At 40.6% G+C, this 13,508-nt stretch overlaps 2 protein-coding genes and 1 long non-coding RNA gene across 12 annotated transcripts in view; 1 reads left to right on the plus strand and 2 right to left on the minus strand.

The window, feature by feature from the left end:
- zgc:113176 overlaps positions 1–8,355 on the plus strand; it is a 71,306-nt gene extending 62,951 nt beyond the window's left edge. For 7 of the 10 annotated variants that reach the window (XM_087289143.1, XM_087289140.1, NM_001014337.2 and 4 more), the window contains 7 exon segments: positions 1,201–1,354; positions 1,667–1,753; positions 1,978–2,148; positions 4,970–5,032; positions 5,789–5,854; positions 5,990–6,061; positions 6,405–8,355. In XM_087289143.1, coding sequence (XP_087145269.1) covers positions 1,201–1,354; positions 1,667–1,753; positions 1,978–2,148; positions 4,970–5,032; positions 5,789–5,854; positions 5,990–6,061; positions 6,405–6,577 — 786 coding nt within the window. In that variant the 3' untranslated portion in view covers positions 6,578–8,355. 10 annotated transcript variants of the gene reach the window in all.
- LOC147840047 (uncharacterized) overlaps positions 1–13,508 on the minus strand; it is a 543,896-nt gene that overhangs the window by 302,374 nt on the left and 228,014 nt on the right. The window lies entirely within an intron of this gene.
- Positions 1–13,508, minus strand: part of fcf1 (FCF1 rRNA-processing protein) — a 178,250-nt gene that overhangs the window by 6,960 nt on the left and 157,782 nt on the right. The gene's annotated exons all lie outside the window — the stretch shown is intronic.

Raw genomic sequence — 13,508 nt, forward strand, 5'->3', positions numbered from 1 at the left:
CCGCTATTCAGTACGCGCGCGACAACACAGCTGATAAGAACTCGCGCGACAACACAGCTGATAAGAACTCGCCCGACAACACCGCTTTTCAGTATGCGCGTGACAAGACAGCTGATAAGAACTCGCCCGACAACACCGCTATTCAGTACGCGCGCGACAACACAGCTGATAAGAACTCGCGCGACAACACAGCTGATAAGAACTCGCGCGAAAACACCGCTATTCAGTACGCGCGCGACAACACAGCTGATAAGAACTCGCGCGACAACACAGCTGATAAGAACTCGCGCGACAACACCGCTATTCAGTACGCGCGCGACAACACAGCTGATAAGAACTCGCGCGAAAACACCGCTATTCAGTACGCACGCGACAACACAGCTGATAAGAACTCGCGCGACAACACAGCTGATAAGAACTCGCGCGACAACACCGCTATTCAGTACGCGCGCGACAACACAGCTGATAAGAACTCGCGCGACAACACAGCTGATAAGAACTCGCGCGACAACACAGCTGATAAGAACTCGCGCGACAACACCGCTATTCAGTACGCGCGCGACAACACAGCTGATAAGAACTCGCGCGAAAACACCGCTATTCAGTACGCACGCGACAACACAGCTGATAAGAACTCGCGCGACAACACAGCTGATAAGAACTCGCGCGACAACACAGCTGATAAGAACTCGCGCGACAACACCGCTATTCAGTACGCGCGCGACAACACAGCTGATAAGAACTCGCGCGACAACACAGCTGATAAGAACTCGCGCGACAACACCGCTATTCAGTACGCGCGCGACAACACAGCTGATAAGAACTTGCGCGACAACACCACTATTCAGTACGCGCGCGGCGACAACACCCGCTTTAGGGTTTTCCAGCTCTTTTTCATCCCTGCTTCTAGCAGCACACTCCATTTCCGCATTACTGGATCTGTAGCGACAACAGACCGCAAGGGATGATGGTCAAGCATGGGCTGATGGGAATTGTAGTTTTCGCTACCTCCCGTTCGCTTCATTCGCATGAGCAAATTTTCTCAGAAGACCTATAGTTTTACAGAGTCATGCGACTACGGTAATATCGAAAAAAATTTATATTGCGGTATGACGGTATTTACAATACCGTTACATCCCTAGTGTTTAATCAATGACTTCCTTTTTTTGTGGTTGTCTTATTTATCTAAATATTGTAAAGGTGTCCAAGCTTGAGGAATTGGGTGTGGAAACAGCCATTTTGTCTTTTGACCGCCAAAAATCCAGCTTGGAGGTGTATGAACTGAGCAGCAAAGGAGCCACTGATTTCCTTGACTCAACAGGCACAGTAAACAACTTTGCACCGCATTTCAAAGGTATTGTTTATGAATATCCACAGAAATGGACTCATAATAGCCTATAATACTGAGAGGGGTCTGGCTGCAGACTCAGTGCAGATGCAAGCTGAGCTGCATCCAATGCTTTTTAATGTGCTCACCTAACCCCACCCATAACCCTACCTCTCACAATGATGTCACTAGCTCTATTGACTGCATTGTGTCTGACACTGCATCTCTGGGTGATGCAATCTCAGCTTGCATCATAAAGGCTGCATCCAGATACTATTAATAATACTGTGAATATACATAATACAGTTTTCTGAAATGAATTGGTGTCTGTTGTTATAGCCAGCTCCTCGGCCACAACACCCAGTACCAAAGATCAAGTCAGTGTACTGGTAGGAAAAGTGCAAGATCTGTTCAACCAAAAATACAGTAAGTGTATCTTCAAATATTTTAAGACTCGTGTAAAGAAACTGTTTATCTTGATACCCTAATGTTCCTTCATAAATTCATGATATTATTATCAAATAAATAAATAAATCATTTATCTAATGTGCCCATGTGTTTGTAGCCTGTACACTGGCTGTACATCAGCTAGAGGGGAGAGTCACAATTGTCCAGCTGTTTGACTTTGTGTGTGTGCCTTTGTCTTTCAGAGGAGGCTGGAGGTACTGGAAGGCTCCCCTACCAGTCCCTGATGAATCAGGGCATGACCATAAAAGTTGCTGGACTGCCCAACAGCCTTACCCTCAGGAAGCCTTCCTTTTATGGAAGAAACCAATTGGAAGCCATTTTGAAAGCTGCTGAGGGGATTTCGTTTGAAATAAGTAAGTGACCTTACCAGTGGTTGTGTTTCTTTACTTGCGTTTTGGCAGACCATTTGTCTCTATTCAAAATGGGGAAAATAAGTTAACTAAAGAATAATACAGGCCTACACGTGAGTCTTTGTATAGTGCTGGGCTATTGCATTTCTCTCTTTCCCTTCACCCCAACTGATTGAAGCGGATGGTCTATGGCAAGCCGTTTTAACATTTATTCTATAGCCGGTACTAGTATCTATTTTCTTGTTACTAGTACTTATATTTTAGATACCAGTATCTTTTCCATTAAGTACTAGTACTTATTCGTTAGATACTAGTGCTTATTCATTAGATACTAGTTCATTGTAAAATATACTAGTGCTTACTCATTAGACACTAGTTCTTTATATTAGTTACTAGTACTTATTCATTAGATACTAGTATCTATTAAATAGATACTAGTACTTATTCATTAGATACTAGTATATATTTATTAGATACTAGTATCTATTTAATTAATAATAGTACTTATTTATTAGATACTACTACTTATTAAATAGATACTAGTTCTTATTTATTAGTTACTAGTACTTATTTTATTAGTGACTAGTTACTATTATGTTGTTACTCGTAATAAATTAAAAATTTTCCCATTCATTTCTATGGGATCTCTAATTGAGATATCAACTATTTAGTTTTGACTAGTATGTATTCCAGCTGTGACTAGTGCATATTTTTATCTACTAGTAGTTAATCATTAGGTACTAGTACTTATTACTGAGATACTACTACCTAATTAATAGATACTAGTACTTACGTATTAGATACTAGTCCTTATTCATTAGGTACTAGTATCTATATAATATATACTAGTACTTATTTATTAGATACTAGTACTTATTAAATAGATACTTGTACTTATTCATTAGATACTAGTACTTATTAAATAGATACTAGTACTTATGAAATAGATAATATAACTAATTTGAAATGTTACTAGTAACTATTTTTATTTTACTAGTAAAATGTTTAATTGAACTCTACTCTTCCGTTTGTACTAGTCTTAACATAAGACGAGTAAAAAAACAGAACTGACTAGTAAAAAAGGGATTGTTACTAGTAATAGTTATAAAAGATACTAGTGTCTAATAAATAAATACTAGTACTAATAAATAACTACTGGGTGTGTTTCATAAAAATATGAAACACACCCAGTCCCCTTTTTTGAATATCAGTTTTACTAATCAGTAATGGCCATGATAAAAGTATAACATACAATAAGTTTATACAATATATTAAATAAAGGCAAGCAATCAGTCAAATGTCCAAAATCAGTGTACGAGATCTTTGCAATCAGCCAGAGGAGATCTTTTCAGAAATGCTAGGTGAAATGCCAGTGTGGCGGTGGATCATTTTCGTTCTAAAACACATTTTAAAACGTATTTGTGTGAATGGGGCCTCAGTTTCGTCATTATAATGCAACAAGATTTTTAAAAAGGCACCTCTCCAGGGGCCTCATGTACTAAGACTTGCGTGGACATCATGCTAAAACATTGCGTACGCACAAAGCTGTAAATGTGCGTACACAGAAAAAAATTCAGATGTATGAAACACTGCGTACGCCGAATCTCAAGCATATTCTTTTGTACATCCGAATGAACGTAAAACTGACCGCAACATGCACGAGCACAAAACCCCTCCCTGCCTCCTCCCCCGTATGAATATGCAAATTACTCTACTTTGGCAAAACCCAACGAATGTGAATTGGAGGTGCTGCTTTCGGAGGTAGACCGGAGAAAAGCGCTGTTATTTGCAAATTTGTCCGGAATTAACAACAAAAGAAAAAAATAGAGTGGGAGAGTTTAGCTGATGCGGTTAACACAGTTGAGTCTGAACATCGCACTGTGGAGTTAAAAGAGAAATAGTATGATTTATAGGTGTAAAATGTTGCAGTACCCTTAACAGTCTCAGTGGCGCAGCTCGTAAGACACAAGAAAACATGTTTTGACACGTTCGAGCATGAACTCGGTTCGAATCCAGCGTCTGATGAATTCATTCTTCTTTTTTCCCCACTACATATCAGATTTTGCCAACTATTTATCACGAGAAAGACAAGTAGGAATCATTAATAAGTTTGTGCATCATATTTTATTTGCACATTTATTGAATGGAAATGTTTCTGATTCACGTATGCAAATTCATCTTCAGATAGTGTCTTTATAGCAATGTGCGTGCAGTAGATCGCTCAGATTACATTGGGAAAACAGGCGACCGCTGCAAATTGCGCTTTAATATTTAGCTGGTCAACTGTATGGTATGGAAACCTTATATGCCTGCTGAACCCGTCTCATACAGCTGCCATTGCAAGACTCAGACACTTTGTAGAGAGGAATTTAACACAACTGCCTCTAGGAGTCGCCAATGGAAATAAAACAGACACGCACAAAAAATGTGCGTACGCCAGTAATAAAGCTGCCATGGAGCTGCGCACATTCCCACGTTCAGTTCATTGTTAGTAAATCCAAACGTGAGCGATTCTGAGCGTGAAACCTGGCGTACGCAAAGTTTTTGTGCGTACGCAGCGTTGATACATGAGGCCCCAGATTATCCTATAGCTGTTTAGCTGAATGTGACTAGTGACTGTGGCCCATGACAATGGATAGTTTTTATCTTTTTTTATGCTCTTCACACCACTTACTAATTAAATTTTATGTATATATAATTTCTGCCAATTACATTCTTTTAATACTGATGTATGATGAATTATTTTTCTACAGTGATGCAAGAAGGCCAATTATTTGTTATGCTCATGCTACACAAGTGTTTTGTTTCTCCTAATAAATATCAGATGGAGCACAATGCAACCCCACTAACATGGCAGAGGGAACGTCAGAGCACATGGCTGCAGAAGGTAAGGTATATAAATATAGAATATTAAACTTAAGAAGCAGAGTTTACTAGATATGTAACTGTGATCACTGCACAGCACCTTTGACCACTGTACACATTATTTGAAACAGTAAAATGAAATCAAACACTTTGTGCGATGGTTTAATGTCTTGAAATCAATAGACACACAGCAGATGCCATCCAGGTGAAACCAGTGGAAGAAACATTAGAGGCCATGTGTGAACATGGTATTTCTTGTACTCATCATACGTTTTGCCAAATGCTACAATCAGTTTTTGCTGTTGTTTAAGTCTGAGATTAAATAAAACGACTGTTCTGAGAAGTCTGCCAGACATTTGACACAAAGAGAAAAGCTCACTTGTTTGGAAATTACAATTTATGAATACAATATTGATCCAGAATGGATGTTTCCCAGTGTTGGGTTGCGGCTGGAAGGGCATCCGCTGCATAAAAAATATGCTGGATAAGTTGCCGGTTCATTCCGCTGTGGCGACCACTGGTTAATAAAGGAACTAAGCTGAAAATAAAATAAAATGAATGAATGAATATTGATGCAGGTGACATTAAACAGCATATGTAAGGTTGGTATTTTACACTTTGAATTGGTTCTTGAGAATAAGATGCAAATAATGGGACTGTCTAATTTTAATCAAGGATTTACTAATTAACATTTGACAGTATACAAGCTGACAAACTGAATTGAGATTTAAAAGTCTGCATTAAGAAAGTTGTTATTGTGCTGTTTCATGTACTTTAGGTACACCGCAATTAAAAGAGGAATCCATAGAAACACCTGTAGCTATCATGATGACTGGAGATAAAGGTATCTTTCCACATTGTGGTTATTTTTTATTGAACTATTGACAGTATAAATGCTTACAAATTAAATTAGGAATGTGTAATAGAGGATTTAAAGTTTGTATTAAAAAAAGTTTGTGTTTTGTTTTATGAACTTTAGGTGCACAGCAGATGGAAGACGAATCTTCAGAAACAGCCACTACTGTAGCCATCATGATGACTGAAGATACAGGTATCTTTACACATTGTGGTTATTTTTTATTTACCAGGAAGTCCCATTGAGAAAAATGAGTTCTTCGGTTTCCTCAGATGGTTTGAGTTACCTTAACTTATTGGGGTTAACAGTACTCTGTTTGAATTATCTTCATTTATTGGGTTTTACTTTGCTCAAGTTGCTTCGTTTACTCAAACGGATCAAGTTCACAGCACTCAATAGGATTAGTTTTTGAGCCTTAACCATTTGAGGAAACAGATTGCAACAAACCATTTGAGTTACCTTAAACTTTTGGCTTCTACAGTGTGGTGATGAGTATGATTTCAACTAACTGGCTTTTTTTGTGTTTTTCCTTTGGTAGATGGAGGCATGCTGTGCTGTGTCTGCAGTGTCCACAAGAAGGAAAACGCCTCAAAGAAGTGGCGATCTTGGTCACAGTGCACAATGTGCCAGTCTTGGTCACACACTGCATGTGGTTTTGAAAAGAACTTGTGCTTTCACTGCCAGTGTGAAAACGCCATGCAAAGTTCCTAAACCACTGCATCAGTGTTAGAAAACATGCTGTTTTCTTGTTACTTGTTGTTGTTTACTGTATTGACGGCCCCAACTCATCTTTATAAAACACCTGGGGCCTCATGTATCAACGCTGCGTACGCACAAAAACCTTGCGTACACCAGGTTTCACGCTCAGAATCGCTCACGTTTGGATTTACTAACAATGAACTGAACGTGGGAATGTGCGCAGGTTCACGGCAGCTTTATTGCTGGCATACGCACATTTTTTGTGCGTGTCTGTTTTATTTCCATTGGCGACTCCTAGAGGCAGTTGTGTTAAATTGCTCTCTACAAAGTGTCTGAGTCTTGCAATGGCAGCTGTATGAGACGGGTTCAGCAGGTATATAAGGTTTCCATACCATACAGTTGACCAGCTAAATATTAAAGCGCAATTTGCAGCAGTCGCCTGTTTTCCCAATGTAATCTGAGCAATCTACCGCACGCACATTGCTATAAAGACACTATCTGAAGATGAATTTGCATGCGTGAATCAGAAACATTTCCGTTCAATAAATGTGCAAATAAAATATGATGCTTATTGATATGAACTTATTGATGATTCCAACTTGTCTTTCTCGTGATAAATAGTTGGCAAAATCTGATATGTAGCGGGGGAAAAAACAAGAAAGAGTTCATCAGACGCTGGATTCAAGCCGAGTTCATGCTCGAACGTGTCTATTCATGATCACATGCGTCTAACGAGTAGCGCCACTGAAACTGTTAAGCGTCCTGCAACATTTTACAGATATAAACCACACTATGTCTTTTTTTTTTTAATTCACTCGGTGCGATGTTCAGACCCAACTGTGTTAACCGCTTCAGCTAAACTCTCCCACTCTATTTTTTCTTTTGTTGTTAATTCCGGAGAACAAACTTGCAAATAACACCGCTTTTCTCCGGTCTACCTCCGAAAGCAGCACCTCCAATTCACATTCTGTTCAAAGTTTCTCTTTTTGCTTGCTTTTTCCGTTGGTTTTTCGTTGGGTTTTGCCATTAGCATAGTCATTAGCATATTCATACGGGGGAGGAGGCAGGGAGGGGTTTTGTGCTCGTGCATGTTGCGCTCAGTTTCACGTTCATTCAGATGTACAAAAGAATATGCGTGAGATTCGGCGTACGCAGTGTTTCATACATCTGAAATTTTTTCTGCGTACGCACATTTACAGCTTTGTGCGTACACAATGTTTTAGTAAGATTTCCACGCAAGTCTTCGTACATGAGGCCCCAGGGCTTATTTTGTGCTGGAACACACCGGATCCTGATCCGGCATCTCCTCCAATGTTCGCTGTTCAATTTAACTTGTTTCCGTGACTCCCGACCCTTTTCATTTTTGTCCGCAACAAACCCATCAATGCAACCCCCCTGGTCTTCACTTTTGTCTGCAACAACCCTACTCTATTCAACGCCCCACCATTTCCCCCCACCCTCTTCACTTTCGTGCACCTCTACATCCTCGGGTAACATGTTGGATCCATTACCCCAATCTGTTCCAGGAGCTCTCAATTCACAAATTAAGCAATGCAAAACACACAAAATACATGTATACACATTTTAAAATGTCATTTTTTATCTTTTTCCATTAAAATATACTTTATATGAATCTTGCTGCAAATTTAATGTAATGAATTCACATGTAAGAATATAACTAATCTTATTCTTTTCAATCATCCTGATTTCTTTTATTTTTTGTTATTTTGTCGATGTGGTCCCCTTTAATCTGGGCCCTGTGTGGAGCAATACATTTATATTGTACTGAATTAAGTCTACATGTTTTTATATGTATTTATACAACAGTTCTGTCTGGTTCTAGAATCTGATTGGCTGATAGCCGTGTAATATTCTGCAATATCAGAGCTCATACTGATTTTTGAATTCTATGAATTCAGACACTAAGCTCGCATACTGATTTTAGCGTACTGTATAGTATGGGAGTATGGCATTTTGGACGCAGCCTAGTTCAGTAAACAGAAAGAAGAATGGGTCTTAGGGAGTGCCAATGGGTCCACGCTGTGTGTGTGCGCGTGCATATCTGTGTGTGCGTGAACTTTGTAACGACATTGTGAGTAACTCATCGTTGCAACTCCACAGAAAAAGCATCAAATACTCATTGGTAAAGTTCTTACTGTGGTATTTCTCACAAACGCTAAGTAAGATCTTCCTTTCTGTCTGTCTGATGTCTAAGGCAGTCGAGAGAGGAGATTAATGCATGCTGAAAGGCACGTGGAAATGGTGGGCGCGAAGGACTAGCCTTAAAGGTGCAGTACAAAAAAAACACCACCATGTGCTAAGAGGTATAAAACAAACTTATAAAAGGTATAATAAAAAATCTGATATTTTTTTAGCTGAAATTTTACAGGCACATTCTGGAGACACAAAACACTTATATAAAATTTAGAAAAAGGGGTAACCTAGGTGCTCTTTAACATACACTCACAGGGCACTTTATTAGGTACACCTTACTAGTACCGGGTTAGACCCTTCTTGCCTTTATAACTGCCTTAATCCTTTGTGGCAGAGATTCAACGAGGTACTGGAAATATTCCTCAGAGATTTTGCTCCATATCGATGACTTAAAAAAAAAAAAAAAGAAAAATGATAAGACACCATTTGGGTAATAGATTACCCAAACTCCTTTGACTGGAGTAGTAAAAATGGTAACATAGTTCCCTGTTCACTACATGCACATCTGCTTTCTCAGAGTGACAAGAGTTCAAATGTGGCTGAAAGGCAAACAGCTTCAAACAAGTTGTTGTGATCACAGCAAATTCTAATGATGTCAGGCAGGCTTCTTGCTCCCCGTCCTTCTATGCCTCAAGAATTTGCCAGAGAGCCTCGTTCATTGACAGAGGTGGACAGATAGAAGGCCACAGAGTTCCGTCAAGTCATGATCTATACTGGGCCCATTGTTTTAAAAGGATTTGTCGAAAATGGAATGCTGGCATGTTTCTGCTCCTCAGCCTGGCAAAATTCTCCTACAAGAGTGATTATAGCGCCTCCCGATGGTGAATGCGGTTACACTTTCGGCAGGTATTATTTGATAATTCGGTCGTTTATTTCACCGATTTGGCGACCGTCAAACGTCATGAGGGAAACGATTTGAATTTCCGCTTAGTAAAAAAACATTCAAGAGTTCACACTTAGCTGATGATTAATTATAAAAGCTTGTTTGGCATGCTGTCCCGGGAGAGAGCCCTGAGCTCATGAGATCCTCGAGCCCAGGGCTCCCTCCCGTTGCAAGGCGGGAGGGAGTTTGAGCTCAAGTAAATCTCGAGAACTCCCCTGCTGTAGCAAGTGATTGCTCTTGAAAATAACTACGTACTAGAAGCGTGTCTACGGTGCCAATTTGGATTGTTCAATTGACTTAATTGCAAGTTTTTAGGCAGTGAGTGGAAACCGGGGGAAACCCACGTGAGCACGGGGAGAAGTGCAAACTCCACAGAGAAATGTCTGCTAGTTTGGTAAAGCCAGGAACCAGAGACATTCTTGCTGTGAGGCGACAGTGCTACGCACTGGGCCACCGTGTCACCCGTCTAAGAAGGGGGAGGAAGGGGGGACTCTTTAAAACGAAGATAGCAGTGGAATGAAACCCAGGGTATTTATAGTAGTTTAGGAGTCATCTGATTGGAGCGTAGTGAATTGGATAATGCGGACCCAGCCGCTAGCAATCATAAGCACGTGATCCTCTCGAAATTTGTTTATACATAAACTTCACTAAGTGTGCCATTTGGGACGACACTACATACATATACTACCCTGTTGAGTGTGTAAGTGCATAAGTACATAGCCAGGGTTCTTGCACCATTTTAAAAGTAAAATTTAATGCTTTTTAAGACCTTTTTAATACCTCAACAAATATAATTTAAGACCCAAAAATGTTATAATTTCTTTGGAATAGGCTACTCATTTTAATGTTCTCGTTAGATTTAAATAAACTGTGCCTCGTCACAGTATGGATATCCCACAGTACCTGTCTTTTGGGTGTCTGGTGGTGAAATGAAACTGTTATAGATGACTGTGAGTGGGCGTCTGAACTAGAGCTGTAATCAGGCTATAAAAGTTAGGCCTGATAGAGCCCGAACCCGACATGTACATTTTGATTGATAACTTTTGAAAAGCTCGAATCCGTTTATAGCCCGACATTATCCAAATGTGCACACAGCTCTTTTGTCTTTTTTTCCATGAATGAGTCGTTTATATGCGTTAACATTACTTATTCATAACATAGACTACAGTACAGGCTCAAGTTAGAACATAAAAATAAAATAAGCCCTCTGTAACATCTTAACACTCTAAATAGGCCTGGGTACAAACACTTAACCTTTAAATTGGCCAACGCACCAATACAAATAGAACGCAGTAGGCAGTGCTGTCACCTCACAGCAAGAAGGTCGCTTTGTCGCTGGTGCGAGCCTCGGCTCAGTTGGCGTTTCTGTATGGAGTTTGCATGTTCTCCCTGCGTTCGCGTGGGTTTCCTCCGGGTGCTCCGGTTTCCCCCACAGTCCAAACACATGCTGTACAGGTGAATTGGATAGGCTAAATTGTCCGTAGTGTATGAGTGTGTGTGTGTGTGTGTGAACAGGCCCGGATTGGCTAATCGGGAGGACCGGGAGAATTCACGGTGGGCCGGTCCGTTTTTTGGCCGCGAGGGCCGGTGTCCCTAGTTCCAGAATGCTCTCAGCAGTCACACTTTTTAAAAATAATTTATTTATTTACTTGACCACAGCCTTCTTATTCATTATTTTACCGCAGCTCTGCTCTTTTTATCTATTTTCTCGTAGCTTCGTGAGCAGGATGCAGCCTGCAGGTTAATGATGATATAACCTTATATGTCACTAACATCATACAGCTGTTGTGGTACAGTGGTTAGTACGTTAGTTTGTGACGCGGTCAACCTGGGTTCGGTCCTTGTCTAAGTATCAATTTTTTTTTTCATTTTTATTGTTAAGACATATAATACTGTAAGGGTTGTTGAACATTTGAAGTTCTAAAAGAGCTGTTTTCTCAAAAAAAGACGTGATAGTGTAATTAGAAACTGAATTGGAAATGACCTTATTTTAATATAGTCAGTGGTGAACTGGTGGGCCGGTCTGAGGCTTGTAACTCCAGGGCTGAAAAAGAGTCCCACTCCGGCCCTGTGTGTGAATGTGTGTGTGGATGTTTTCCAGAGATGGGTTGCGGCTGGAAGGGAATCCGCTTCGTAAAAACTTGCTGGATAAGTTGGCGGTTCATTCCGCTGTGGCGACCCCGGATAAATAAAGGGACTAAGCCGACAAGAAAATGAATGAAATGAATGATAAATGATGACGGGTATTTGGCAGGAACGAAATTAAGATAAAGGCTCTGTGGGATTAGTTTTGCCACTTCTCCTGACAATAAGGCGATGGTGAAGCTAAATAATAAAGGAATAATGCCAGCATTAGCCTGTATACTCTGACTACATTATGATTTTATGGTTTTATTAATATTTAGTTATAATTTGAAATTCTCCACTCATCAAGATTAGGCTGTGTGTTTTTGTGGGGGAACATTATTTAATCCACTGTAAATGGCTTTAGTGCACTGAACACCCTTTCTCTGCTGCTTCTACTGGCCGGGATGCTTTACTGATCTGGCTAATTTAGCATGTTTTGGGTAGGATTGTTTGTTCATCTTCCAGCAGTCAGGAACATTCATTTAATTTCCCATGACAGCGGTTTCAATGCAGCGAGTGACCTCGTCACCTTCCCTGTCAGCGCGCTGGACACTGCTCCTTAGTGCTCTACCGTAATACGCAGTATATAAGCGTCCGCCGAAATACTTTGGCGACTAGAATGACTGTTCGAATTAAACTGTTGGCTGGCCTGACTGCTGACAAAATTCGCTCTTTTTGACATCTCTGTCATCATTTGTTTTGCTTTTGCAGGGATGGATTTCAATGTTGTTACAAACAATTTGATTACTTCCTCGCGCTAAATGCATCACATGACTGTTCATTTACTGCACAAGCCCAAGCCCGGCACGCGACCCTGTCTAAAAGGATATAAATAAAGTACGAACCCAGCAAAGATCTTCAGCTCTAGTCTGAACTAGTAACATTGTTAGGTTGAGCTGCAAACAATGCAAGGATTAACCTGGACCCGCTATGACTAGCTGCTGCAACGTCCCGCGGCTGCTTTCCTCCTTTCATGTGCGACTCGACGGCTTTGAGCCCCACGGTCCCTAACGAAAAGGTCTTTTTGCTGAATTTACACATTTCTTCATTGCCACGTCATTAAATGTACACTTTCCCATCTTTGAGTTTTGAACAAGTGTGCCGCAAGCCTACGTTTGAGTGAAGGTTTCGGCCGTTAGATCGCCCCCTGGGGGCTGGCTGCAGTACAAGTCATAAAGCCCGCCTCCTCCGTGTTAATGAAGGAGACTTGAGCCCAAATAAAAAAAAATATTACACTTGCAATAAAATGTCCCGAAAGATAGTTCTGGTGGATTAAGGCACTGGTTATTGTGCTGAAATAGGTGCAGATCTTCATTTTTGTAAACAGTTTGTTTTTAGCAGTAATTTAATGCTGGGCGTGTCATCGTGATTGACAGCTGTGATTGACAGTTTCTCAAAGCGCGGCGTCTGAGCTTCGGCAGGAGACTGAAGTAGACTGAAATGTTATTATTCGATTTCTGTGTTATTTTACCATGACAAAATGAGCTCAGCAGTAAACTATAGTTTCTGACATACATGATCCTGGTGGAACACTGTGTATTCGCTAAGTTCAGGGCTTTTTTCGGGCTTTATTAGTTTGCTGATACACGCCTAACCACCCAGATAGCAAAACACAGTTCCGGCTAGATTCTCGCCTGCCGGAGACTTATCTCTTAGAGCTCAGACTGACTAATGTTACCTCTGCTGGACCTACTCCGGATGCCTGGACTCACTACCCAA

The sequence above is a fragment of the Danio rerio genome, chromosome 17, assembly GCF_052040795.2.
Source record: "Danio rerio strain M-AB ecotype USA chromosome 17, GRCz13ab, whole genome shotgun sequence".
In the NCBI taxonomy this organism is placed as follows: domain Eukaryota; kingdom Metazoa; phylum Chordata; class Actinopteri; order Cypriniformes; family Danionidae; genus Danio; species Danio rerio.